Source organism: Anabrus simplex, chromosome 8, assembly GCF_040414725.1.
Source record: "Anabrus simplex isolate iqAnaSimp1 chromosome 8, ASM4041472v1, whole genome shotgun sequence".
In the NCBI taxonomy this organism is placed as follows: domain Eukaryota; kingdom Metazoa; phylum Arthropoda; class Insecta; order Orthoptera; family Tettigoniidae; genus Anabrus; species Anabrus simplex.
The window spans coordinates 13,735,511-13,761,025 of NC_090272.1; the positions used below are offsets into that span (position 1 = coordinate 13,735,511).

Sequence of the window (25,515 nt, forward strand, 5' to 3'; positions counted from 1 at the left end):
GGTACCTTTCCACTGTGTTGGACTGAGGATGTTAGGGAGAAGTCAAAATACGTTTGATACCCAGTTGAAAACACATATTAAAAAAGACACCGGAAGTGAAAATAGAAGCATTATCAGAAACAATATTAGCAGGCAAACCGGTAATAGGAAAAATTTGTTCAGTGAGTAAATTGATGATAATCTTGGTAGAAATTTTGCGTATGGGTCGGAGGACTAGAAATTTGGAAAATGCATCCAACAGGGTGAAAATATACAAGTTGCCACGAGAAGACCGAACAATGGGTCCAACTAGATCAATGAAAAAGGTTTGGGCAGGGTGAGTAGGTGGAAGGGCAGAATGAAGACCAGCAGACTTTATGTTTAAAGGTTTAGATTTTTGACACACTTCACAAGTTTGAACAAAGTTGCGAATAGACTTACGCACTTGAGGCCAAAAGAAAAGAGAGGCTATACGGTTGTACGTTTTGGTGATGCCTAGATGCCCACCTACAGGGGAGGAATGATAATATTGCAAAATCATGGGTTGAAGAGGCTGTGGAAGCACCACTTTAGGAGAAGCTTTCTTGGTGGGTTTGTAGACCAAGAGGTCTTTAAAAATAGTAAACGGACCCTGATAAGAGGGGTCAGATAAAGATTGTTTGAGTTGGATGCAGAACTGATCAGTGAGCTGATGCGACTGACAAGATTGAAATGAAAGGGGAAAATCTGTTAAGGAAAAAACAGCATTAACAGAGGAAGGTGAAGGCAACATAGAAACGTCCAGGGGTAAATTATCAGTGGTACTAGGCAGAGGAGCAGAAGTGTCAAATAAACGACTAAGAGCGTCCGCTACAGAATTTTCAGTGCTAGAAATGAACTTAAGGGAGAACTTCAATCTGGACAATCGCATGAGCCATCGGCCAGTTCTACCAATCTTAGGTGCATTGTGCAACAACCATGAGAGAGCCTGATTATCAGTCTTTACAAGGAATTCTTTATGCTCCAAATATTCAGCAAAGTGTTCAATAGTATTTAATAAGGCCAGGGCTTCACGTTCAAAGATAGAATATTTCCTTTCAGTAGGAGAAAGAAGTCGACTGAAATAGGCGATAGGTAGAGGAACATCATTAACAACCTGAGTTAAAACACCAGCAACAGCAAGATTAGATGCATCAGTATGTATTTCAAAAGGTAGGGAGAAATCAGGAAATTGAAGAATGGGAGCATGCATCAAAAGAGATTTAAGCTGAAGAAAGGCATCCTGTTGAGATTGAGTCCAAGTAAACGAAACATTTTTACGTTTCAGATAATTGAGAGGCTCAGCAATGTGGAAAAAGTTAGGGATGAACCGGTGATAGAAAGAAACCAGGCCTAAAAAGGTGCGCGTTTGTTTGAGATTTTTGGGAGGTGGAATATTAGAGATAGCAGAAGTACGTTCGGGATCGACGGCTACTCCCTGAGGTGACACAATGTGACCTAAGAACTTTATAGAAGTTTGAGCTAGGGAAATTTTAGAGGGGTTAACTGTCAGACCAATAGAACGTAATCGGGAAAGAACTTGGTGTAGATGAGACATGTGGGACTTAAAATCTGGGCTAAAGATTAAAAGGTCATCAATATAAGGATAGAGAAATTTGTACTTGAAATCTGAGAATAAAGAATCTACTAATCTCTGCATGATTTGTGACCCCAAGTTCAATCCAAAGGGAACTTTTGTGAACTGAAAAAGGCCATTTGGGGTGATGAAAGCAGTAAGCCGACTGCTCCGAGAGTCCAAGGGGATTTGGTAGTAAGCAGAATTGAGATCTAAAAGAGAAAAATATTTAGCTTTAGAAAAAAAGTGGAAAGCGTTTTGCATTTTAGGAATAGGATAGGAATCATAGAGGGTTTTGGAGTTTAATTTACGGTAATCAACTACCAGGCGCGAAGAACAATCAGGCTTGTCAACAAGAAATGCCGGGGATGCGTAATTGGAAGAGGATGGAACAATGGTACCATCCTGAAGCATTTTGTGAATGTCATCCATTTTTGCCATCCGAGGAGGGCTGAGATGGTAAGGAGGTGAACGAACAGGAGTTTGATCAATTAAATCAATGTGAGCCTGATAAGTAACCACAGAGCCTAGTTTATCAGTGATAACATCAGCGAATTGAGATTTTAAGGCATCAATTGCATCTAGTTGGGGAGCAGTGGCATAAATATGCTGATGACTGAAGACGTGGTTCATAGGGAAATCAAGGGGGTCCACCAAAGGAATTTGAACGTGTGGATTGAAAAAAAATGAGATAGAAGCCATAGCAGTATTATAAATAAGGCCAGTATGAGCAAAAAAATCATAACCGAGTATGACAGGGAGTGAGCAATTGCTAACCACTTGAAATTCAAATGGCCAAGAAAATTTGGAAATTTTAAGAGTTTTAGTCGACCCACGATTTCAAGAGGGTGTTGAGATATGGAGAGACATTTGAGGGTAGAAGGGCATAATTGAAGATGCGGATGTGTTTGTAAAAGTTGCCGGAAAAAAGAGAAACTGATTAGGGAAATCGCAGAACCAGAATCTAATAAGGCTAAGGAGGGAGTGTTATGTAACTGTACAAGAGTATAGGACTGTGATTGAGTACCAGAAGAGAATGCTGAAGAAACATGAGGCAGATTTTGCCCATGAGGTCGTGAGCTGCCTACTGACGACGGGAAGTGAAGTTTCCCAAGGTAAAATTGGTACAATCGCGCGCTAAGTGCCCTATAGCCTGACACCGATAACAACGGAAACGAGAGATATTACCCTGAGAAGGTAGACGAGTGGTAGAAGGTGTGCGAATTGTTGAAATGTTGAACTGGGGAGGTGGAGTGGAAGAATAATAAGAAAAGTTACTATGGGTATTTAGAACGTCTAGTTGAGCGATACTGTAAAGCTGAGGAACAGTAGTGGGTGGCGAAAAGGGATTAATGATTTGACAGAAGGCTGGAGAGGCATAAAATCGAATAAGAGAAATGATTTCCTGGGGATGTTGAGCAATAGCTAACACGTCAGAATAGCCGATGATGGAGTCAAGATAATCATAAGCCGATTCATCGGGACGTTGACGACATCTGATATACTTGTTACCGAGTTGTTGTCGGATCTCATAAGGCAAAAAATAAATGTGTAAAACTGAACGAAAATGAGCCCAATCGTGAGAGGACTTCATATATTGAAGCCAAAAGTTACTAAGATGACCAGATGTTTTTGGGTAAAGCAATGAAAGCAATTGGGAAAACGGAGCTAAGTCAGTTTGTAGAAATTTGCGAACTGAAAAAAAGCCATTGTGTCAAAGTATCAGGATCAGTAGACTGAATGACAGGTACCTGGTCAAGACATTTAGTGAGAATATGGAAATTAAGTGGTTGATGTGAAGAGGGGTTGTGATGATATGGAGATTCATAAAAATATTGCTGAGAAGGAGATGGTGGTGGAGTTCGCAAATCAGGAGTGTAGTGCTGTGCTGATTGAGTTTTGTCGACAGAAGGCGGAGGTGCCTGGTTAAGTGGAGGTTTCGACTCGGCAGTAAAAAGAGAAAGATCAGGATAGAGAGGGGTGTTAGGTGGAAGTGGGGGTGGTAGAGATTCAGAGCCTGCACTGGAAGAAACTGTCGTAGTAAAAGTACAAGATGTAGAAGTAACAAAAGGGTTATAAGACAGATTAGTAAAAGGATTGGGATCAGAAAAATTGAAATGATGATCAAACGAAATATCAGAAGTATCGGAAGCGTAGGGAGAAAAATTGTCGGAGAAATAAGCCATGTTGAAAAAGAGGAGAAAAAGAAAGGCAAAGTCTAGCGAGGTGAAATACTAAACCACCCAAGAAAAAAATATTAAGCAACTAAGGCCGTAACACAGTGGAGATTTAAAGTAGTAATGGACTACACAATTCGAGTTTATGCTGCGATATATACTCTGCTACCATGTGTGTGGAAGCGTGCTCACCAGATGTAATCCTGTCAATAATAGCCTTTAATTCTGCATCGTCTTCCCGATGCTTAGCGATATCTTTAAAAAGAACAGGGGAGTTAGTGAGAACTATATTGACAAAGGCTGAACCTTTTTAGGAGAGAGATCTGGAGGCTCTGATTGAGGATAAGAACTGCCAGGATAGAACATCCAACTGAGACTATCAGCCACGTTTTCAGTGCCACGAATGTGACAAGCTTCAAATTGAAAAGCTGAGATGCATACTGCCCAACGTGCAAGACGACCTGACCCCCTGCGGGTGGGGGACGCACATGTAGAATACACCCGCAGTATCCCCTGCCTGTCGTAAGGGGGCGACCAAGGGATGATTGAATTAGAGCCATGAAACTACTCTTGATTCGTACCATCATGCGGGGAACACCATGGGTTACATGTACTTGCGAGTAGTATCACTAAATTGGTACGAAATAGGTTTGTGATTAGTTGCAGTAAAAAGCCTGGCCTGGTGGTTGCCAGTACCCGTGCGTCGTACTCATGTGAGCAACACTGCAGGTCTGGTTGTAGCCTGTGAGTTGTACTGCTAAATGAGCGGCACCGTGGGTCAGCGTTGCCTGATTGGTACCCACTATGTGAGGAACACCACAGGAATACCGGCGCCCGTGACCAGTACACCTAGGTGAGGAACCTTACCGGTTTGCGTTGGCTATGAGTGGCACCATTGTGTGCGAAACAGCATAGTCTGCATTCCCTGTACTATGTACAATACTTGTGAGTAGTACCATCTTGTGTGGAACACCGTGAGTCTTTGCTACTTTTGATTAGTACCCCAACATGACAAATACCATGGTTCTACTTTACTCGCGACATGTACCATTCTGTGGGGCCTTAGTCGTGGATTTTGCACCCCTGTAGACATCATCATTGTGCTTTGTAAATGGTCCCTTGGTCAGTAATGCTATTATTCATGACCTTTTTCGTGTCTGATCCACTGTTTTTTGTAGGATTCATATCCATCCGTTCATTCATGACATTTTTTATTTTATTTTCAGTGGATTAATTTGAACTTTTGGTTATTTCATTTCGTACCATTAGGGGCAGATGACCTCGATGTTAGGCCCCTTTAAACAAGCATCATCATCATCATAAAGACGACCTGTTCTTCGTGGCTTGGCCAGTACCCAACTCAACGCCTCATCAGTTTCAAGATCAAAAGAGAGATGTTCAGGGTATATCCTAAATCTTTCTAAAGAGAAAACAACAGCTAAGGCTTCAGGTTCCTAAATTGAATAGTTCCGTTCAGCAGGATTTAGACTACAAGAAACATAAGAAATTGGAAGAGATCCCTCTTCAAATTCCTGTAGGAGAACACCAGATATACCTGTTGATGATGCATCAGTTTGAAGAATGAAACATTTAGCCAGAGCAGGAGCATTACATAAAGCAGATTTCAGGTCATAGAATGCTTAAAGTTGGACATCACCCCACTCAAATTTAGCATCTTTTCTTCTCAAAGCATTTAATGGAGCTGCTCTTTCAGTAAAATTGGGGATGAATTTATGGAAGATATTGACCGTGCCAATGAACCTAGCTACAGCTTTGACATCTTTAGGGGTAGGAAAATTCTGGATAGCTGCAGTATGAGATTGATCAATAGAGACGCCTTTCTCAGACACAGTATGCCCTAAGGACATCTGGGGTTGTGCAAAACTAACCTTGCAAGCCTTAAGGGTTAGATCTGCTTTATGAAGAGTTTCAAGGACTTCATTAAGATGAACAAGGTGCTCTTCAAATGTTTCACTGAAAATTACCCAATTGTCCAAGTAATTGTACACGAACTTGAATTTAATGCCTGACAAAACATTGTCTAGTAACTGAGTAAGGACAGCAGCGCCAGTACTTAAAACGAACTGCATGCGGTCAAATTTATAGAGATTCCAATCATTGGCAAAAGCAGATCTGATAATATGCCTGATTCAAATCAAAAGTGTTCAAAATTTTGGCATTAGCAAACCAAGAGAAACAAGAGTGCAAGTCAGAAAGGGGAAGAGATTGAAGTACAACTCTCTTGTTCAGCATCCAATGATCGACAGGCCTGAAGCCACTGTGGTTTGGGGACAAGGAATATGGGAGAAGAATAAGCAGATTTAGGATGTAATACACCATCAGCAAGCATTTGATCGATAATAGCCTTAAGGGCTTTCGTTTTGGGAGGCGACAGCCAATATGGAGGAGAGCGAACAGGTGCGGTTATCAGTGACTTCAATTTTGTACTCTAAAACATTGGTTACACCTATATGGGAATCAAAATCTATGCACCTAACTTGTCGGTAAATACATTGGATATTTATCGCAGAGATTCTTAAGTTGGTTGGCCTGATCATCAGGCAAATGATCAAAATCGAAAGTGCTGGGTTCACCTGTGTCTTCAGAAACAGCATTGACATGACAAGGGAGGATAGGGGAGCAATTACACAGCTTAAAAATCATGGTAAATCTAAAATGGAAATCATTGTACTGAAGGTTCAAAATCATACCAGTTTTGGCAATAAAATTTTCACCCAAAGTAAAAGGACAAGATAAATCTTTTGCAACTAGCACTGGCATTTACCATGTGAAATTGCAGATTCTGATCTTGACATCCAATCACATTCAAAGAGTTAGTTAGCAATATGACAGGTTAAAGATAAAGGTTTCAATGGAGGGAACCTGCAAACATTTTTCGAGTTATACCAATTCTCACTCATCAATCTGATGTTACTTCAGGAACCTACCAATGCACATACAGGTTCATTATTTAACTCTTAAGAATGTGTAAGGTAATTTACAAGGGGGGATAGCAGAAATGCCACAAGATTGTAGGAAATTGTCACTAGGTTCGGACTGGGACCTATTATCAGCCACTGAATGTGGTGAATCATCATTTAACCTACAGTTATAACAGACCAAATATGAAGCTGTAATTTGAGGTTTGCCACAAGAATTGGCGGTTAGTCATCTAGAATTACTATTACCAGAACGCCCAGACCTGGAAGAATAGCGAGGGCACTGTCCAGAGAAATGCCTATTCGACCCACAGTATTGACGAGAAATATTGGTGGAAGAGACTCTACCCACATCAGGTTTTGAATTGCCTAAGGGCTCAATCTTAAGACAACTCCTCTGGAAATTTTCAGTAGGCCCACCCACATCAGGTTTTGAATTGCCTAAGGCCCTAATCTTAAGACAATTCCACTGGAAATGTTCAGTGGAGCCACAACTAAAACGTGCACGAGAATTACGTGGCTTCGAAGAAAGAGGACCGGTTTAATAACCTGCGGAAAAGACATGCTCATAGGAGGGGGAGTTAATGCAACGCGTATCTGGTTGGCGTATCTAATACCATGATTTGCAATGATTTTCATTTCTTGTAATATCTAATATATTCGGCAGAAATAGTGATAGCTTCCAATTGAGCAAAGGTAGCTGGTTGCGGTGAAAGAGCAAGATACGACCGATAGTTGGGGGCAAGACCCTCAACAATGTCGGCACCTATTTGAAACTCAGCATACTTGAGCATAACAATTCTAGCATAGAACTTAATATCCTGAATATACTCAATGATTTGTTCAAATGCTGTACTCTGAAATGTTTCTGCACCAACGAAGACAAGGCACGCGAAGGAATAAAAAATTCAAGTACATGTGCATGAAACTGATCCACTGTTCATCTTTCAGAAATGGCTCTTAATGATATGCTCAGAAAGAGCTCCAGATACATGTGGATATAAGACTTGGAAAAAGTGATCACTACTTAAATTGTACACAATAGACTGATCCTCAAATTCAATTAAAAATTAAAGGAAAGAAATAACCTCATCAATAGAGATAGCAGTAAACTTTGACACTCTTTTAAATACAGCAGTCGATAGGTGAGGTAAATTTGAAAAAAATCTGGGAGAAGGCATGTATAGGAGGTACCTGAGAAGGATTAGAGTGGCTCTGAGGACTTACAGCAGCATAGTAACCTTGACTCAAGTGCCCTTGAGAAAAGGATGGAGTACTGAAAGTGAGGTTAGGACTAGCATTAGACTTCAATGAAAAAGGCGCAGATATTCTCATCTGCAAAACATTCTCACAAATTTGAGAATCCATTGGAGCATTGACCATTTGTTTAGGGGTTAAACAACCTAAAGGAACACTTCATACAGGTGGCATTTGGACAGGGGGATATTTTTACATAATCGCATGAGAAACAGGACGTGTAGCAACAGTAGGCTGACACTGAGACAGTAGTTACCAGGTGCCGTAGGAAAATTAGAAGATATACCATCATGCCTAGAAGACCCATTACATGAATTACCTACAGGCACTAAAGCACTTGTAAAGGGAGCAGAAGATCCCAGGGGAACATTATCACTAGTGACTATAGTGCAAGTTTGAGAAGCAGTAGATATGGAAATTGGAGTAACACTTTCACACGACTCAGAAAGGGTAGACACTTGAACATTTGAACTTGCATTAGGCAGTTCATTCCCTTTAAGCAAGGCTACGATTTTATCAAGTATCTGTGAAAACTGTGTTAATAAAGATTCACACTCCTGCCGCTCATTTACTGGCAAATGGTGCGACAACAAATCGCAAATCCGATCCATGTAATGTTGTAATGGGGCTTTCACACGTACTAATTGACCACGTGAGGGCTCGAAAGAAGAGAAGGACAGAAGAATGGCATTAAATTCTGACAATTTATCTCTAACCACTGTTAAAGATGTGCACAATTTGTCTGTCAACGCAGGAATTGTTACAGGTAAATTAAAGGACTGTTTCGACAGGCTCGCGTCATCTCTAACATTTCCTGCCGAATTTAATTTACGAATTCGAAATTCATAAATTAATTCTTCTTTCTCAAATGAAAAGAATTAGGGATAACACGAGACATGCTGACAGCAAGAAACTGCACAAATTTTTAGGTTAGTCAAGGATTACCGCCACCACTGTCTTTCTTGTACAATGCACGCTCTGCTAACAGAATGTCAGCCCAAAACAGGCAACATTAATTTAAAGAACACATTTAAATCAATAATAAGGATAAAGGGAAATATATCAAATGACGAGACAGCAGTTATAACCATCGCAAGTTTCGGAGACACACGTTGCTAGATACAAAAAAACACAGGATTACCAACATGACAACTAATGAAGCATGCAGGAAAGCGGGCTGGGATCCCTAAGAGGATGGAGTATAACTTGATGTTGTAGGGTAAGAAACGTTAACGCGGTTACCCTTCAGTCCACATATACTGACAAATTAAAAGAAGGCTTAACATGAAGACAGAACGACAGTCAATTAAAACAAAGGTAACATTGGCAATAAAGGTGTTACAAAGAATAATGTAAATGAAGCACGAGGTTCGTATCCATGACTTTCAGAATACACAAATTTAACATTACAGGAATCTATGCTCCCGCACATCAATTACTAAAACATTTCCACCTTACTTTTCTTTAAAGGCATATTTAACCTGAAAACACAAAACTCTTCACACAAGTGTGATGTAATGTAACCGGTGGCATCCTAATTACAAAGTTAAAGTTACATTGAAGAAAATGGAATCAACTTTACAGTTTGATTTACAAGGAAAATAAAAATAAAAAACGAGAATTTAAAACTTATTGCAGAGGCCTTTGGAGTTGCTGCCTTTTCTAAAATGCTTCACTGAAAGACGCATAGCTCCAACACGCGTATATTAAATCAGAACGGAATTGCGGGAGGCAATCCCGGAGGAAAATTAGTTTTAAATGTAAACAATCAAATATGGTCATTAAAATAAAAGGGAATTTCCTCCAAAATCAGAAGGATATGCCTAGCTATAGAGCTAATGCATTACAAGAAAGGTGACTAAAGCCAAGGTCTAAGGTAAACTCCGTGTGTAACAGAAACTTACATTTTAATTTAAAGTTTGAGAGGAAAAACATGCTTACCCTGAGGTGATGGAGCCCACTGACGGGACGACACCCGAAATGCATCCGGCTGCTAGGCCGTAAAAAAAATTAATTAAAACAAACAGACGGCGACAAGAGCCCTGCTCCCACCAAGGAGCCAAAGGTTGGAAATTGAGAAACACTCAAAGCCAATCGAGGAAACTTGCTACAATTCGGACATAAATTTCACCAATAGGTGAGGTCGTCATTCTGACCTATCAGAAGGCTGTTTGAGCAACATCCTTCTGATGAGTCAACAAAGGACAGGAAACTACAAGAAAAATACTCCTAGAAATGCCACGTGCCCATACACCCTGTTGCAAAAGTTAGGTACAACACACTGTTTTATCACGTTACCAAAATACACAATTAGTTCAAACATCAAACAAACACCATTTCAAATAATATTTCACATTCTTTCAAGATCAAAACTTCTTCATAATGTCTCTCTTGATGTCTCAGATTTAAATACTTTAAAACAATATATATTACAATAAATTTTAGAACACAAATTTCTCCGTCCTTTCTTGACTGTCACAAGTCACCCTCGTAAAAAGAATTCAAAACTTTCTTCACTTCTTTTCTCTCACCCCAACCCCGTAAGTGGATTTTCCAAAAACAAAAAAATACATCTTTCTTGATTTTTAAAGAAGGTTCCAAATACCAATTTTCATCATCAAAAAAGGCTTTCACGGCCGCAGATCTTATAATCACAGCAATAGAACCAGCTTTTGGGTGGTTAGGCCGTGTGCATAATGCAGAGTTTCGTCCAGACGTGCCATTTGAGTCCAAATGGCAATTTTCATGTCTGTAACATCTTCAGTTTTTGAGATATGAGTATCCTCATAAAAATAATTCAACCCCTTTTTCAGTCCTTTTAAGTTTTTCCAAATAAAATATGTGTTACTTTATTTTTAAAGGATTAAAAATACCAGTTTTCATGACTGTAATATGTGAAGTTTTTGAGATACTGTAGATATGCTCATTTTAAAATTTCTTGCCTTTTAACACTTCTGCTTAAGACGATTTTCAGAAAACAAATTATGTGCATACCTTTACTTTTACAGGAAATTCTAAAAACCAGTTTTCACATCTGTAACATGTTAATGTTTTTGAGATATATTGTAGAAATACTCATTTTAAAAACTCTCCCTCTTTGTCACTCCAATTTGTAGATTTAAGTAGATTTTCCAAAAACAAAAAATGTGTATTTTTAACAGAGATTCCAAATACCAATTTTCGTGACTGTAACATCTTGAGTTTTTGAGATATAAGTATCTTCATAAAAGGTATTCGACCCCTTTTTTTACCCCCCTCAAGAGGATTTTCCAAAAAAGAAAATATGCGTTTCTTTATTTTTAAAGTAGATACCAAATACCAATTCACATTTCTAAACTGTTAAGTTTTTGAGATATCTATACACTCATCTTAAAAAATTCACCACCCCGTTTCACCCTCCTGGCAACGGAATATCCAAAAATCCTCCCTTAGGGAGCACCTACATTGTAATGTAAATGCATCCTCAAAATTTCATTCTTTATGTCCAGTAGTTTTGGCTCGGCGATGATGAATCAGTCACTCAGGACATGTTAGTTTATATACAGTGAAGTCTTTGTTGTGGCAGGTCGAGCCTGTATCAGCCCAGCAGTGGGCAGCCTTAGTATCTTATATCCATTCTTTGCAGCTACATCTTCTATTTTTATTTCACAAAGTAAATGTTTACTAAATCCTTCTGTTCAATATATTTATCTATTAAGATGACTTTTCTAAATTATCCATACATGTTTAGATTCATGTGCGAGTCTTCAGTGGATATTTAAATTAAAGCTTATGTTACATTTAAAAACAGTCTCGTAAAATGTACAAATTTTCTAAAATTACTTTTATTGTAAGCTCTTTGTGACAATCGGTGTTACTAAAAAACACTTACAAAATATACAACACATGTCCTTGTATAAAAATGACATTTACCAAGCTCGATAGCTGCAGTCGCTTAAGTGCGGCCAGTATCTAGTATTCGGGACATAGTAGGTTCAAATCCCACTGTCGGCAGCCCTGAAAATGGTTTTCTGTGTTTCACATTTTCACACCAGGCAAATGCTGGGGCTGTACCTTAATTAAGGCCACGGTCACTTCCTTCCCACTCCTAGCCCTTCCCTGTTCCATCGTCGCCATAAGACCTATCTGTGTCGGTGCGACATAAAGCAACTAGCAAAAAAAGACATCTTGTTATTATGTATTCTTAATTCTAGAAAATATCTACATCGGTATCGATCAATACAAGAATCCCTCGTGCCAAGAATCGCTCGTGCAATTTAATCAAAATCAATGAAGAAAATATATTATTAGACCTTCACTCAGATTATCTGTAAAAAAAATAAATTCTCGACAAGTCCCGCTCCCAGCATAAAAGGCCAATACCCCCTTCCACATACATTCCTCCTCCCACCTATACCTCCCTCCAACTCCCCCAACATATCCCACACTTCCCCTCAACATCACCATTGACAAATCTTCGCCAGCCATAACACAGTTGAGAAAGACTCCTCAACCAAGATCCTGGATGGATAGCGGATTTGTGTCCTGAGATATTTTTCTATATTTTTGCATGAGTTTTTTATTTTTACTGGCTTAAACTCCAGCAATATAATTTCCATACAGATTATATGCTTCCCTTTGATGGCACTCCGTAATGAGTAGGGCTTGGATCGATATGCTCAATTAAAATATCCAGATATGCTCGAAAACCATGTGTTATATGCTCGATAGATTGCTCCAGAAAACATTGTATGCTCCATAGATATGCTCGAAAAAAACATATGCTGTTAAATATACAGAATATGCTCGAAAAACACCGTTATAAACTATAGAAAGGAAAGTGAAACGAAAAAACCAATAACATATCTTTATAACGAGGTTTATTTTCTAATTGTATGTATGATACACTGCGATATACTCGCATTCAAGTTTCAAGTATATATGAGAACTTTTCTTATGAAAGTTACAGTTTAAAAGTTCATTTATAAAATGTTCAGAATTAGGCGAGTCAATGAAGTAGATCTGCTTTGCTCTGTACAACAATTTTTTCTATGTTTTCAGTTTTGAATGATTTTCTTAAATCAGTCAATAAAAGTTTCAATGATGAGAACGATCTTTCGACGTCAACTGACACGAGAGATAAATACTTGAATGATGCTGCTTCTTGTGCAGAGTAGTTCGGAAAATCCTCTGACAGTGCAGACTTGCCACACAGCATCCTCTCCAAGTCCAACGCTGTACTCCAGTCCGGATTTCGAGCCAGCACGAACTCCAACTTTTGTTTCACGGCTTTACCAATCTCTCCAGGCCACGAGTCGGCTTCTTCGATGATTCCTTGTATTGTAGCGACCACTTCAACCTACTCCATCCCTCACGATTTCAACTTTAGGATGGCCTCAGGAATGACACTCATATAGGCTTTTATGAAAGTCAAGGATGGCATCAAGCCCTTCATTTTAAAAGCAGCCTTAGCTTTCGCGGTGTACTTGATGTCCGCCTCATCATACGTATTGATCATCTGGAATAAATATAATTGAAAAACATTAGCCGAGGAGAATAACTAAGAAAATTACAAAATTAGGCACCGTATGATGGAGTAAACGTAAAAGATATGAAAAGAATGATAGAGAAAACCTCGAAAATGAAAAGATTTTAAACATTTCAAATAGTCTTACCTCTTCAATTGCCCTAAATACAGGGCAGCCAAGATCCAAGTTCCCCATCGCGTCAATATGGGCTCGGGAGGTAAAGGGAGCTCTGGATGCATCGTCTTGAAGGCATGGACGGGAGAAGGAGCCTTGATGAAAATTTCCTTCACTGAAGAAATAACGCTGTTGACGCTGGACGATTTTTCGCGCAGCTCCTCAGCAACTCTGTGCATTGCATCGGCAAGACAAGTAACATATAACATCTTCGAGTAGAGAAGCTTGAGGCTCTTCCCAGCCTTGATCGTGGAGGGAGCAGCGTCAGTCACCAATGCGAGTACTTTGTTTACCTCCTCATCTGAAAAGGTTGGCCACAGCAAGCCTGAAAGAGGAATGCATAAATTGAAGGGTGAACTGTTCAGTTAATGGGATTCTGACATGTCGTACGACTGTAAGAGATATTTAACTATCAGAACAATCAGTCTTCACTGAGTATACGTAGAATGCATTGAAATTATAGCCAAACTGTATTTGTTCTTCTTTGGCAAAACGCTCAAAAAGTAAATTAACAAAAATATACTTACGCAGAGCTGCTTGCACTGTTCGCATAATGGTACCATGGTTTGTCACATCTAGCTCCCTGCACAGAATTAGGTGGCCCTTCCCCGGTTCTCGGGGACTGAGTTTTCCAACAATAACGTTGGCCATGTGTCTTCAACAACTGCCTGTGTTCTCGTCGATAGATAACCAAATTGGGTGGCTCCCGATATCGTCCCTGATTGCATTTTGAACCTGGTGAGATAAGTACCTGAATGAATATTCTTCATGGAATGAAGCTGTTATCGAGAGAGTACCTTCATTACGACAGAGCCAGATCCATGTTAAAATTACTAAATTGTTTAAACGACAATGCGGAATACGGCAATCGTGCATGAATTCATACCTTTTCATACTTTGAAGAAACTCAATTTTTACGTAGGGTTGACTCATGAGGCTACTCTCTTCCTGCAAAGTCCTTGAAGGGATCTCCAATCTCAGCATGTTCGACCTTGTAGAGGGGTATGTTGGCGCTTACGAACGCTCTACAAAATCTGGAAGAGAACTCATCAGAGTGCTGTTGCTGATTGAACAAAGGTTGTATCAGCGCTTGTTTCTTCGATTTCCTTGTTTTAATTCTTCGACATTTGCTGAGTGCCCACTTGTGGCTTTGTTGGGAAAATTGAAAACCCTTCGAAATCTTGATCTGAAAATAAATAGGTAGGTACGCATAAATGAGAAAAAATACATTGAATGAACAAAAATAAAGCATTGTGGACTATGAAATTATTTTCAAATATTGCAGTAGAAATACGAGCACCCTCTCAACGATCCCACGAAAAACCAGCAAATCCAAACGTCAATTTCCGTCTCGGAAATGTAAAATCTGAGGTTCTAACGGGTCTACACTCAGAATTCTTAGACTTCTTTCTACTTACCTAGTAGGTATGCACCGTATGCTGCACATACGGATTACTTGAAATTCAACTCTTTGACCAGTAATATATTTAAGAACGTAGGTGTGAAAATGTCAATAAGAACTTACCTCTTTTTTGCACATTTTGCAGAAAAGAATTTCCCCATCAGCAGAAAGCGAGTCAGGGTCTTTCGTTGCAGATCGTCGGAGTAAAACACTTAGAGATTCCTTAACTTTAGGCATCGCGTATGTAGAAATCGCAAGAACTCGATAGGTACGTACGGATACGATTACGAACTGAGAGTAGAATGCAGAAACTTCACTTGACCGGGTCGGATCTTCCACCACTTCATGGGAAAAGCCACCTAAACAATACTGGTTCCCAAAATAGGCACACCACTAAAATACCTCACATTTCAAAGTGAAAGGAAGCTTGGGGCTTCCAGAGCTTATCTGACGAGTCGCACTCTAGTCTGGCAGAGGCCAATTAGGGTGTGTGAATGACCTATTATTTGCACCAGATAGGCTTTTCAATAATTATTTCTGTTTTCGAACCTGAAGGATGGTCAGGGCCCGAATTGAGTAGGGAATTCGAAGAAATACAAACTATTTAGACGAAAACCACAATAATATGCATTTATATGCTTCTCTTCTGAAAACCGCGGTTTTATGCATTTATATGCTCGATAAATTTTAATTCTATTGGTCCCAGAGAGATGAAAATACCACCGAAAGGATTCTTTCAATGTGTACTATTCAGGAAAAAAATATGCTAAAATGCTCAAATCCGAGCCCTAGTAAGGAGTAATACAACTGATGATTGATGGCACTTGCTGATATCAACAGAACAAGATAGCAACTAACTTATAATAATTTTACCTCCAAAAACCAATTACAGTAAAGATAAAGTTTTATGAGGAAGTCAGCCCAAAGAAGATATTTTAGGACACATTAATAATATGTAACAAGATGTCATTTTTATTTATTTACTTTCATTTTTCAGCCAACATAGGACTACTTAGCAGAGGTGCCAACTATTACGGATTGTCCGTAATTATTACGGATTTCACCTCACGATTACGGAATTACGGTCAAAGGAGGAATTCTTTCGGAAAAGCTGACATTATATTAAAATTATAAAATCCTTTTAATAACAACCACCTACTCAATACAATACATTATACTCATTGAATTATAAAATAATCATGAGGTGTCTTAAATAATGGAACATGTTTCGTTCGACATAGCGAACATCATCAGCCTTAATTTACAAAGATTAGGTCAGGGCCCTGAGCTGAAATGATAAAAATTAAGAGTGACAATGTCATAATAAAATGTATCGCTTATAGAACCCGATATACGATCCGTAATATATTCTTCAATTCAAATATAGTTAACATTAATCACAATAAATTCTCGAACTCTGGTATCTATAGGCTTAAATGCACCCATTGTGGATTCTCCTATATCGGACAGACTGGACGTAGCTTTTTGACTAGATACCTTGAACACTACAATGCTTCGAAACATAAAAAGTATTCCGCCATGAGCACTCATATGGAAGAGACTGGCCACAGTTTTACTACAATTGAAAAAGACCTTCAAATCTTGAAATACGATAAAAGTAAACTTATGACAGAGTTTGAGAACATTTACATATTCCTAGACCAGCATTTTAACGGACATCAAAATTTAAATGATACTTCAGAAATTAAAAGTCCAATAATCGAGAAAATTCCAGAACTACTCTCTCTTTTCAATATAAATAATAACTTTATGAGAATCTTTAATTATACAACTGTTAATAATACAACTACTACTCTACTGCCCTCTCATGCGACACCCCCTCCACGAATACCCGACCCACCCAAGGAATCGGTCACCCCTCCTCCTCACATGACTCACTCCCCGCCTCTACGTATACATACATAAAACACTAGAAGCAGCAATAAGGTTACTCGCCAGTTTGATTCACGCAGCCTACGTTAGCAAACACCTCACACTAGTCCCAAGGGTAAGCCTCCTTCTTCAATTTTTTTTTTTTTTTTCATTATAACATAACTTTATTTTTCCTCCCTTTCCTTTTTATTCCAGATTTCTAACTCCAATTGTGCCATAATCTGCTCCATCCATCTCTGGTTTGCTGGAACTCTCCCTACTTTCAAGATTATAGTTACTCTTTAACGAGTCCACATTGGTGTCCTACGTTGTATACGATTAATTTTACTGCTAGCGTGTAAATACGGACTAGTTCAACTTGTGTTTCCTTCTGGCATTGTGTTTGGCTCTCCTACAGAATTCCTAACTACTGGAGTTCACGTCATTTCAACCTTAGTTTCCTCGCCATGCGCCTTTTAACTGGCTCAGTTCGACTCATACTATTCAATAAACTCTATTTCAACTTTTGTTTTGCTCAGTTTAAGAACTCCATCGTCAATAATTAATCCACACTTCACGCATTGACATATATTTTAAGATCCACTATATCTATATTTTTTTACTTTAACAACCTCATGATTGTTTTAACTTTACAGACTACCATCGTTCAATGTATTCCACTACAAGTACTTGCTGTTAATCTGTACATATTGTTACAATTTCAAGTCTAATGTTATCATTTTACTTTTTATTATGACATTGTCACTCTTTTAACAATTTTTATCATTTCAGCTCAGGGCCCTGACCTAATCTTTGTAAATTAAGGCTGATGATGTTTGCTATGTCGAACGAAACATGTTCCATTATTTAAGACACCTCATGATTATTTTATAATTCAATGAGTAATGTATTGTATTGAGTAGGTGGTTGTTATTAAAAGGATTTTATAATTTTAATATATTGTCCTCAATACGGTTCTATTATGAGATTAATTACATGTAACAAAGCTGACATTATCACAAAAATATTATTTTCTACAGAAAAAGAGAAAAGGAAAAATGTTCAGTCCTTTCGAGCCTTTCTCCTAAATAGTCATCATTTCGATGCTTGTAAGTTGGCAACGATACTTATTCGATCGTGACTTCCTTTTGCTACCTGTAAGCGTTGTAAAATTCATTGTGAATGAAGGAGCTCAGGCGCTGCTCTTCTCCACTATAAATCCTTCAGTAATGCTATATTTGATGTGTTAAGTGTACCTGAAAGTTGACAGAAAGATTGAGAAAGAAGTGAGGCCTACATTAAGCACATCTGCACTGGAATCGCTTACGGTTCAGAAGATGAAAATGTTATCACAGTGGGAAGGATGCTTCGAGAAAAAACTACACTGAAAAGCAACTGCTGCATGAGAAACAAGGAATGAGCAGCATTTAAAGTAAGATTTTATGTAATAATCCTTGCTGTATAGCCTATGGAGTTCTACCTGTTTTATCAAAGAACTTTCAGGTTGTGTGCAAATTTTGAGTAATATACTTCCTGTTACGATGGTTTGTGGATTTGCAGAGGTGAAAGAAGGTGCTGGGTGGAATAGGTCTCAACTTACGAAATTAAAGTTAATTTAAAATTTTAACCAAGGTTATATTTTCTTTTCAAAATCAACAGATAACAACAATAGAGTAACAGGGACCAAGTAGCAGGAAAACAATTTAAGAAATTACAATAGTTACAAAATTTGGGCTTCGAGCCCCAAGACTAATTTCTGAGCTCTCAGCTCACCACCACAATAGCTAAAGGGCAGAAAACCCCTAAGTACAAGGAGCACTAGCTCCTAATTACAATGTTAAGAAAAAGAGCAGACCCGCTCTCAATTTGACAAGCCTATCAAGGACTACACAAACTCCATTTCTATCCGCCCTTAAGGCACACCAAGAAACAGGGGTATTTGATACCCAACCTACAGGGCCTTTACATGAGGAAAATAAACATCAGGTTAAGTTACTGGCCCATAAAAATAGAATGGAGGCGAAGCTTGCACTCCTAATACACTCTTGAAACCTACTTGGCACTAGGCCGCTTACGCAAGGGCTAATCCCATACTAAGGAGGTGACACGATAAGAAAACTTTATTACATTATGAAGAGAAGAAAAACGGTTATGAAAACGTGGTCACCTCAAAACAATATGAGTGGGAGCTCGAGAGGGTTAGGCACTCTCTATCCCAATTTGTAGTTAGAGACGGAATTGTTACCAAATGTCTATTACATTTTAAAGGTAGGTTACATGAGAAAAGTTTCGAACCTGCCCCGAGGGTTAAACTGCTGAGCTAGCAAGAAATAAAGTTATTAAATGGCCATTACCTTGTGGATGAACTGCTGCCCGAAGAAAGAGGCGCTTCCCGCCCCCTGCTACATAATCGCACACTAAGCAAGATGTCGGTGAAGTGGCCCCGAGACAAGAAAATCAGCAGTTTATATATCCTCGTGGAACATTCGAGACCTTTCAAGAATGAGTACACATACCCCCCACAACTTTATTGGATAGCTAAAAGCAACATATCCATATCAGAGAAGACATACGTTATTGGTCTAATTAGAGAAATTCGGGATTGGCTAAATTCAAAACAAGCGGGTAGAGAAGGGTTATACTGCCAACCCAAAAAATGACTGAAAGAAATTTAACAAAGAACGAACTTATGAATACCAAATTTCTTCAAAAAAAAAAAAAGCAGTTCCTTCACTTCGCACTAGGGTGCACAATTATAGTTCTTAAGTAGTGCCATCTAGAAGAGAATGTCCACACTTCTTGCTACAGAGCAAACAAATACAAATCGAAATAGACATCGTTCAGAACACTTCAAAATTTACAGTAGAGACATCTTCCGAGAAACCTTTGATTTAATACAGATTTTAAAGTTCAGAGTTTCTCCTGTAGAGAGGTTTCAACTGGCGCAATATTTGAATTCGCGGCGTGGAGGTGTACCGCCCGGTACACTTTCGAATAGATTGCTAGAAGGAAAGGCAAAAGGGGTGTCATTATCGAGAATGAAGGAGCATGCTTTGGACTTGACTCGAAATTTTTCTTGAATGGGGGCAATTACTGATAGTCCACTTCAAAGGTTGACACCTCTGACTTAGTCAGGTTTATGGAGGTTTTCTTCTTTCTGCAGCCTGGTACTGTTTCATCCTTTCTGAACGTAATTTTCTTTCTGCTTCTGGAATCACTCTTCCTATCCTCTGCTTGTTGATTTTTGTCTGTAGTCTAGTGTATTTACCCTTCAATATGTTGTGTATTGGTTTTGTATTTTAAATCTTCTATTGTAAAATGCAACTCTCTCATGTCTTAAGTTCTGTGATCCACCTGATACTCTTACTCTTCCAAAATTTTTCTATTTATTTTTCTACTGATTCTATCTTCTGGTGACCTTATTAGATGGCCTAAGAATGATACTCGTTTCTTTTTCATTGTGCTAGTCACAGGTTCTATTTCTTTATAAACTGTCTCATTGGAAGTTAGTCTCCAGACTCTGTTTACTTGATAATTTTTATTTAAACAGGTCCTCACTATTCTCCTTTCTAACTTGAGTACTCTATTTATTGCAGCTGTGTTTGTTGTTTTGAATAATGTTTCACTTGCATATGTAATTTGTGGCTGGGTGACTGTTTTGTAGTGTTTCAATTTTGTTGCTATTGAGAGACTCTAATTATATGTATTCTTGGTAACATGCTCTGCTGTAACCAGTTTATCTATTCTGTTTTGCCATGCTGGTTTCTCGTTCAGGTAATATGTGATTATTTCACCTAAATATTTAAATTTTTCTATAGTTTTTATTTCTTGGTTTCCTAGCTTAATTTTGTTTGCAAGCAGCAGTTAAGTTAGCATAATTTTCATTTTTTCAAATGAAATTTTCAAACCAATATTTTGAGCTATTTCCTTAAAGATTTTATTTGTTTTGTTTGCTGAATATCATTGGCCAGAAGAGCTAATCAGCAGCAAATCCTGGACAGTTCAAATATGTTATCCTTCTGGGTTCCAATTTTTATTTTTTTCGAGTTGTTCTTGTACCATTCCCTCATAACATACTCTAGTGCACAGTTAAAGAGGACGTGACAATCTGTCACCCTGTCTTAAACCAGTTGTTACCAAAAATGATTCAGAAAGTTCTCCTCTGAACTTAATTTTAGAAATTGTAATAGAGTAAGGTCAATTTGATTAGCTTTGGGTGAAGTCCAGAATGTCTTAAAATTTTTAATAATGATGGTCTGTGGATGGAGTCGTAAGCTTTCTTGAAATCTATAAAAGTTATTGAAGGGGGCTTGTTTTGTTTTCTGTAATATGCCATGACTAGCTTCAGTTATTTGTTTAGAACACCTTCCCCACTTGTGCTGATTGGTCTTGCACCTAGTAACATTATCTTAATAGATGAACAGGAGGATTTGGTAAATATTTACTTTGTGAAAGTGAGAACATCAGTCATCATCCTAAACCATCTGCAGTTTCCTGGGTGTGGTATATGAGCCTCCTCCATCTTTTCCTGTCCTTGTACCATTCCTCCTCCACCAATTTGTCCCAATCATGACCTCTCAGCAGTACATCGTTCTTAACTAAATCAATCCATTTCCTCCGTGGCCTTCCCATGGGTTGTCTTCCTTCTACTTTTCTGTCAAATTCCCTCCTTGCAGTTCTGTCAACTGGCAATCTCTTCATGTGACCAAACCACTTCAGTCTTGATATCTGAATCTTATTGAGGAGAGAATCATTTATTCCTACTTCTTTAATTTTCTCATTCCTAATCTTGTCTTTCCTGGCTTTGTGGATCATAGTGCGTAGGAATATTCATTTCAGCTGCCTGGAGTTTGGAATTCTCCATTGGTCAGTGTTGTGGTTTCAAGACTGTATGTAAGAATTGATGTATAATAGGACTTGTACAATGTCATTTTTGTTTACATAGGTATTTGCTCATCCCACAGCAGGTGTCTTATCTGGTGGTAAAATTGTGTTGACCGAGCTCGATAGCTGCAGTCGCTTAAGTGCGGTCAGTATCCAGTAATCGGGAGATAGTGGGTTCGAACCGCACTGTCGGCAGCCCTGAAGATGGTTTTCCATGGTTTCCCATTTTCACACCAGGAAAATGCTGGGGCTGTACCTTAAGGTCACGGCCGCTTCCTTCCCATCCCTAGGCCTTTCCTATTCCATCGTCGCTATAAGACCTTTCTGTGTCGGTGCGACGTAAAACAAATAACAAAAAAAGAATTGTTGCCTTATTGATTCGATTGTTCACCTCATGTTTTGCTAGGTTGTCATTTGATAGAACACTACCCAAGTATTTGAGAACTGGAACACTGTCCAGTTGGGCTTCATTTAACATGACTATTGGTTCTGCTCTTTTCTCATACACTTTCATCACCACTGTCTTGGTCTTACTGATGTTTAAACCATATTTCTTAAACTCCTCAGTCCAGCTTTGCATTCTCTCTCCCAATTCCTCTTCTGAGTCACTCCAGATTGCAACATCATCTGCAAATGTGAAGGCTTTGATATCTCCATGTTCTTTCCTTTTAATAGATTTCATTAGTACATCCATTACAATAATAAATAGAAGTGGTGACAATGAGCTGCCCTGCTGCACTCCTCTTTGTTTCAAACCACATCCTACTTGAATACAGCTTCTATTCCCACTATACAACATTTTCACTTTGTCTATGAGGCTGTCTCGCACTTGAAGTTCTATCATGCATTGCCAAATTCTTTCCCTTGGTACACTATCGTAGGCTTTCTCATTGTCCAAAAATATTAAAAATAAAGGCTTGTTCTTCTCCCAGTATTTTTCCATTAGCATCCTAATTGCAAATATAAGGTCTGTAGTTGACCTTTCTGGTCTGAAACCATACTGCTCTTCTTCCAAAATTGGTTCAACAATATCTCTGGTTCTGGTCTGTATTATGAGACAGTAGTGTAATACCACGATATGCTCTTGGGCGCATTTTCAACTTCAAGCCATGTAATTGGTGGTTCAGTTTTGGTTTCTCGACTTGGCTCTCCTCTATCCATTAGGTTTTCTGTATCTCCATTCAGCAACTTTTCGAAATAGATCTTGAGTTTGTTTAATTTTTTCCTCTTCTTGTGCCAGAGTTCCATCATGTTCTATTGCTTTTATAGTCTTTTGATCCCTTTGCTTGTTTTTCATTACTCTAGCAATTTCATATTTCCTCTACTGTCCTCTTCCAGTTTGTCTGCAAACTCATTCCATTTCTTCTCTTTTTCTTCCCTTACAATGTTCTTTACAGCAAGTTTCTTGTTCCTGTATACTCCTTGGGAGTCTTTGTATTTCTTGTTCATTGCGTTCTTGTCCCTGTTTGTTTTCCCTTGTCCAGTGCTTCCTTATTTGATTTCTTTCTTTCACCTCTGTTTTCACTCTTATCATTCCACCATGGTGTCTCCTTTTTTATTTTGATAGAACTTGTAACTCCACATAGGTTTTTGGCTTCTCCCACAAAGGTGTCTTTGAAGGCCTTCCACTCTTCATTAACGCTGGTTACTTCACCCTTCGGCAAACTCTGTTGAATCCTTAGTTTGTATTCTTCCTTTATTTGCACTTCTTGCAACTTCCAAGTTTTAACCCTTGGTTTTTCATAATTTTCTGCATTTCATTAGTCTTATGTTTGAAGTCTTCTAACAGCAATCTGTGGTCACTGTCTATGCTTTCACTAGGGATGACCTTTACATCTGTGATGTACCTCCCACCATCTTTATTTGTGATTACGAAGTCAATCAATGTTCTATACTGGCCATCCCAACTGTACCTTGTTATTCTGTGACTGTCTCTTTTTTTGAAGAATGTATTATTGATTATAAGATCATTTCTTCTGCACAGATCTAATAGTTGTTCTCCTTCTGGGTTCCTTTGTCCAAATTCATGTGGACCAATGATGTTCTCGTACCCCAACGTGCGCGTTTAGATCTCCAATAATAATGTTTTCCTCATTAACTGTATCTTCCAGGTCCTCACTGCAGCCTGTTTGTGGGGCATACACTTGTATGACGATGTACTTAGTGTTCTCCAGTTTCGTGAACATTTTAATGATTCTATCACTTTTGCAGATAACTTCGGCTGTAGCATCAGTCCCTTTGTTAATTAAGAATCCAACACAATTTTTAGCTACCTTCTCCTGTCCACTCCAGTATAATTTGTATCCTCCACAAAGTGTCTTTACCGAGCTCGATAGCTGCAGTCGGTTAAGTGCGGTTTTCCGTGGTTTCCCATTTTCACACCAGGCAAATGCTGGGGCTGTACCTTAATTAAGGCCAAGACTGCTTCCTTGCATTCCTAGGCCTTTTCTGTCCCATCGTCGCCATGAGACATGTGTCGGTGCGACGTAAAGCAAATAGCAAAGTGTCTTACTTCCCATCCCTTTCCATTTGGTCTCGCTTAATCCCAATATCGATATTTTTCTTCTATTCATCGTGTCTAGGAGTTCTACCTTTCCAGTTAATGATAGAATGTTCATAGTTCCAATTCGGTATTTGAATCTCTTATTTTGGGTTTCCTTTCGGAACATTGTATATCAGCCTTACGGTCATCATACTTTACAATTGTCTGAGAGGGCATGTCAGTCCAGTCTATAATCTTCTTTCCGAGGCTCTTTTTCTTATTGAAAGCGACTGTACCCAGTACTCTCCTGCTGACTTGCTAGGCCTAACACATAAGAGGATTTTCTTTCAGGGTTTACTCCCTTAGCCTTTGAAGATGCCTTCCTTGTCCTACAAGGCAGTAGGTTCCATCTGTATACACCCAGAAGGATGGGTTGCCTCTTCCACCATCTCCACCATACCAAAGCCCATCTTCTCTGCCGTAGGTGCCGTGGATGCCATATTTGACCGTTGAAGAGAGGGTGTCCCACTATTCTAAAGCCGCCAGGAATTGGGCTACCTGTTGGTCCGCGGGTTGTATTGGTTATTTCAAACCAACCCTGCATACTGTAGGGGTCCCCCTATCCACCACCTGGGGACACGCTCTGTAGGCGTCAGGTTCCCCTGGTTACTTATTGGAAATTAACTCCACTCACAAGGAGTGAGGTTATTTGCAGAGTGAGAACATCAATACGGAATTAATTTTATATCATGTAATACGTCTTCTATTATGTACGCTGGAAGCTGGGGCTTGTGTTTCTTAACAAGTTCCATTAATTCTACCTTCTTCAGATCTTCTACCTGTACATTTCTGCGATTTAACCACTGTATCATATGGCTTTTACTTAATGCTATTATCAGGGTCTTATCTAAAATTAAGGAGTGATATTTAGCATTACCATAATAATCATAATAATCTGTAAAATGTTTAAATGGAACTCCTTGAACCATTTAATCACCGGTTTTCTTAGATTTAAAGAGGAGAGAGCAGTTCGACATGAAGCCGTTTGTCTTGTGTAAAAGGATAATTCTGCCGCCCTTACCAAGCGGGATCTTCACTGTTTCCCCAACCGTATAATCTGTCCAGCCTTTAGTCATGGAATGATTGGCGTTGATCCAGGTTTCATCCAGCTAAATTATCTAGTCAAAATCATGCTTTAGTACCTCCCTCAGAACCCTACACGCAATTAGAAAACTTGTAAGTCAAATA

The 25,515-nt window shown here is 38.9% G+C and overlaps 2 protein-coding genes across 3 annotated transcripts in view; one reads left to right on the plus strand and one right to left on the minus strand.

Moving 5' to 3' along the window:
- Positions 1 to 25,515, plus strand: part of LOC136879199 (tumor protein D52) — a 147,252-nt gene that overhangs the window by 64,890 nt on the left and 56,847 nt on the right. The gene's annotated exons all lie outside the window — the stretch shown is intronic.
- Positions 12,962 to 15,468, minus strand: LOC136879069 (uncharacterized). The gene is made up of 5 exons (XM_067152818.2): positions 15,153 to 15,468; positions 14,514 to 14,813; positions 14,155 to 14,362; positions 13,601 to 13,952; positions 12,962 to 13,443 (listed from the first exon to the last, which is right to left on the minus strand). The coding sequence occupies exons 3-5, from the start codon at positions 14,276 to 14,278 to the stop codon at positions 13,440 to 13,442; spliced, it is 480 nt and encodes a 159-aa protein (XP_067008919.2). The 5' UTR covers positions 14,279 to 14,362; positions 14,514 to 14,813; positions 15,153 to 15,468; the 3' UTR covers positions 12,962 to 13,439.

Bases quoted from the DNA above. Each gene is read 5' to 3' on its own strand.
- LOC136879069 (XM_067152818.2), bottom strand. From the start codon at position 14,278: ATGGCCAACGTTATTGTTGGAAAACTCAGTCCCCGAGAACCGGGGAAG. The intron at 13,953-14,154 runs GTAAGTATATTT...TTCCTCTTTCAG, and splicing joins AACAGTGCAAGCAGCTCTGC to GCTTGCTGTGGCCAACCTTT.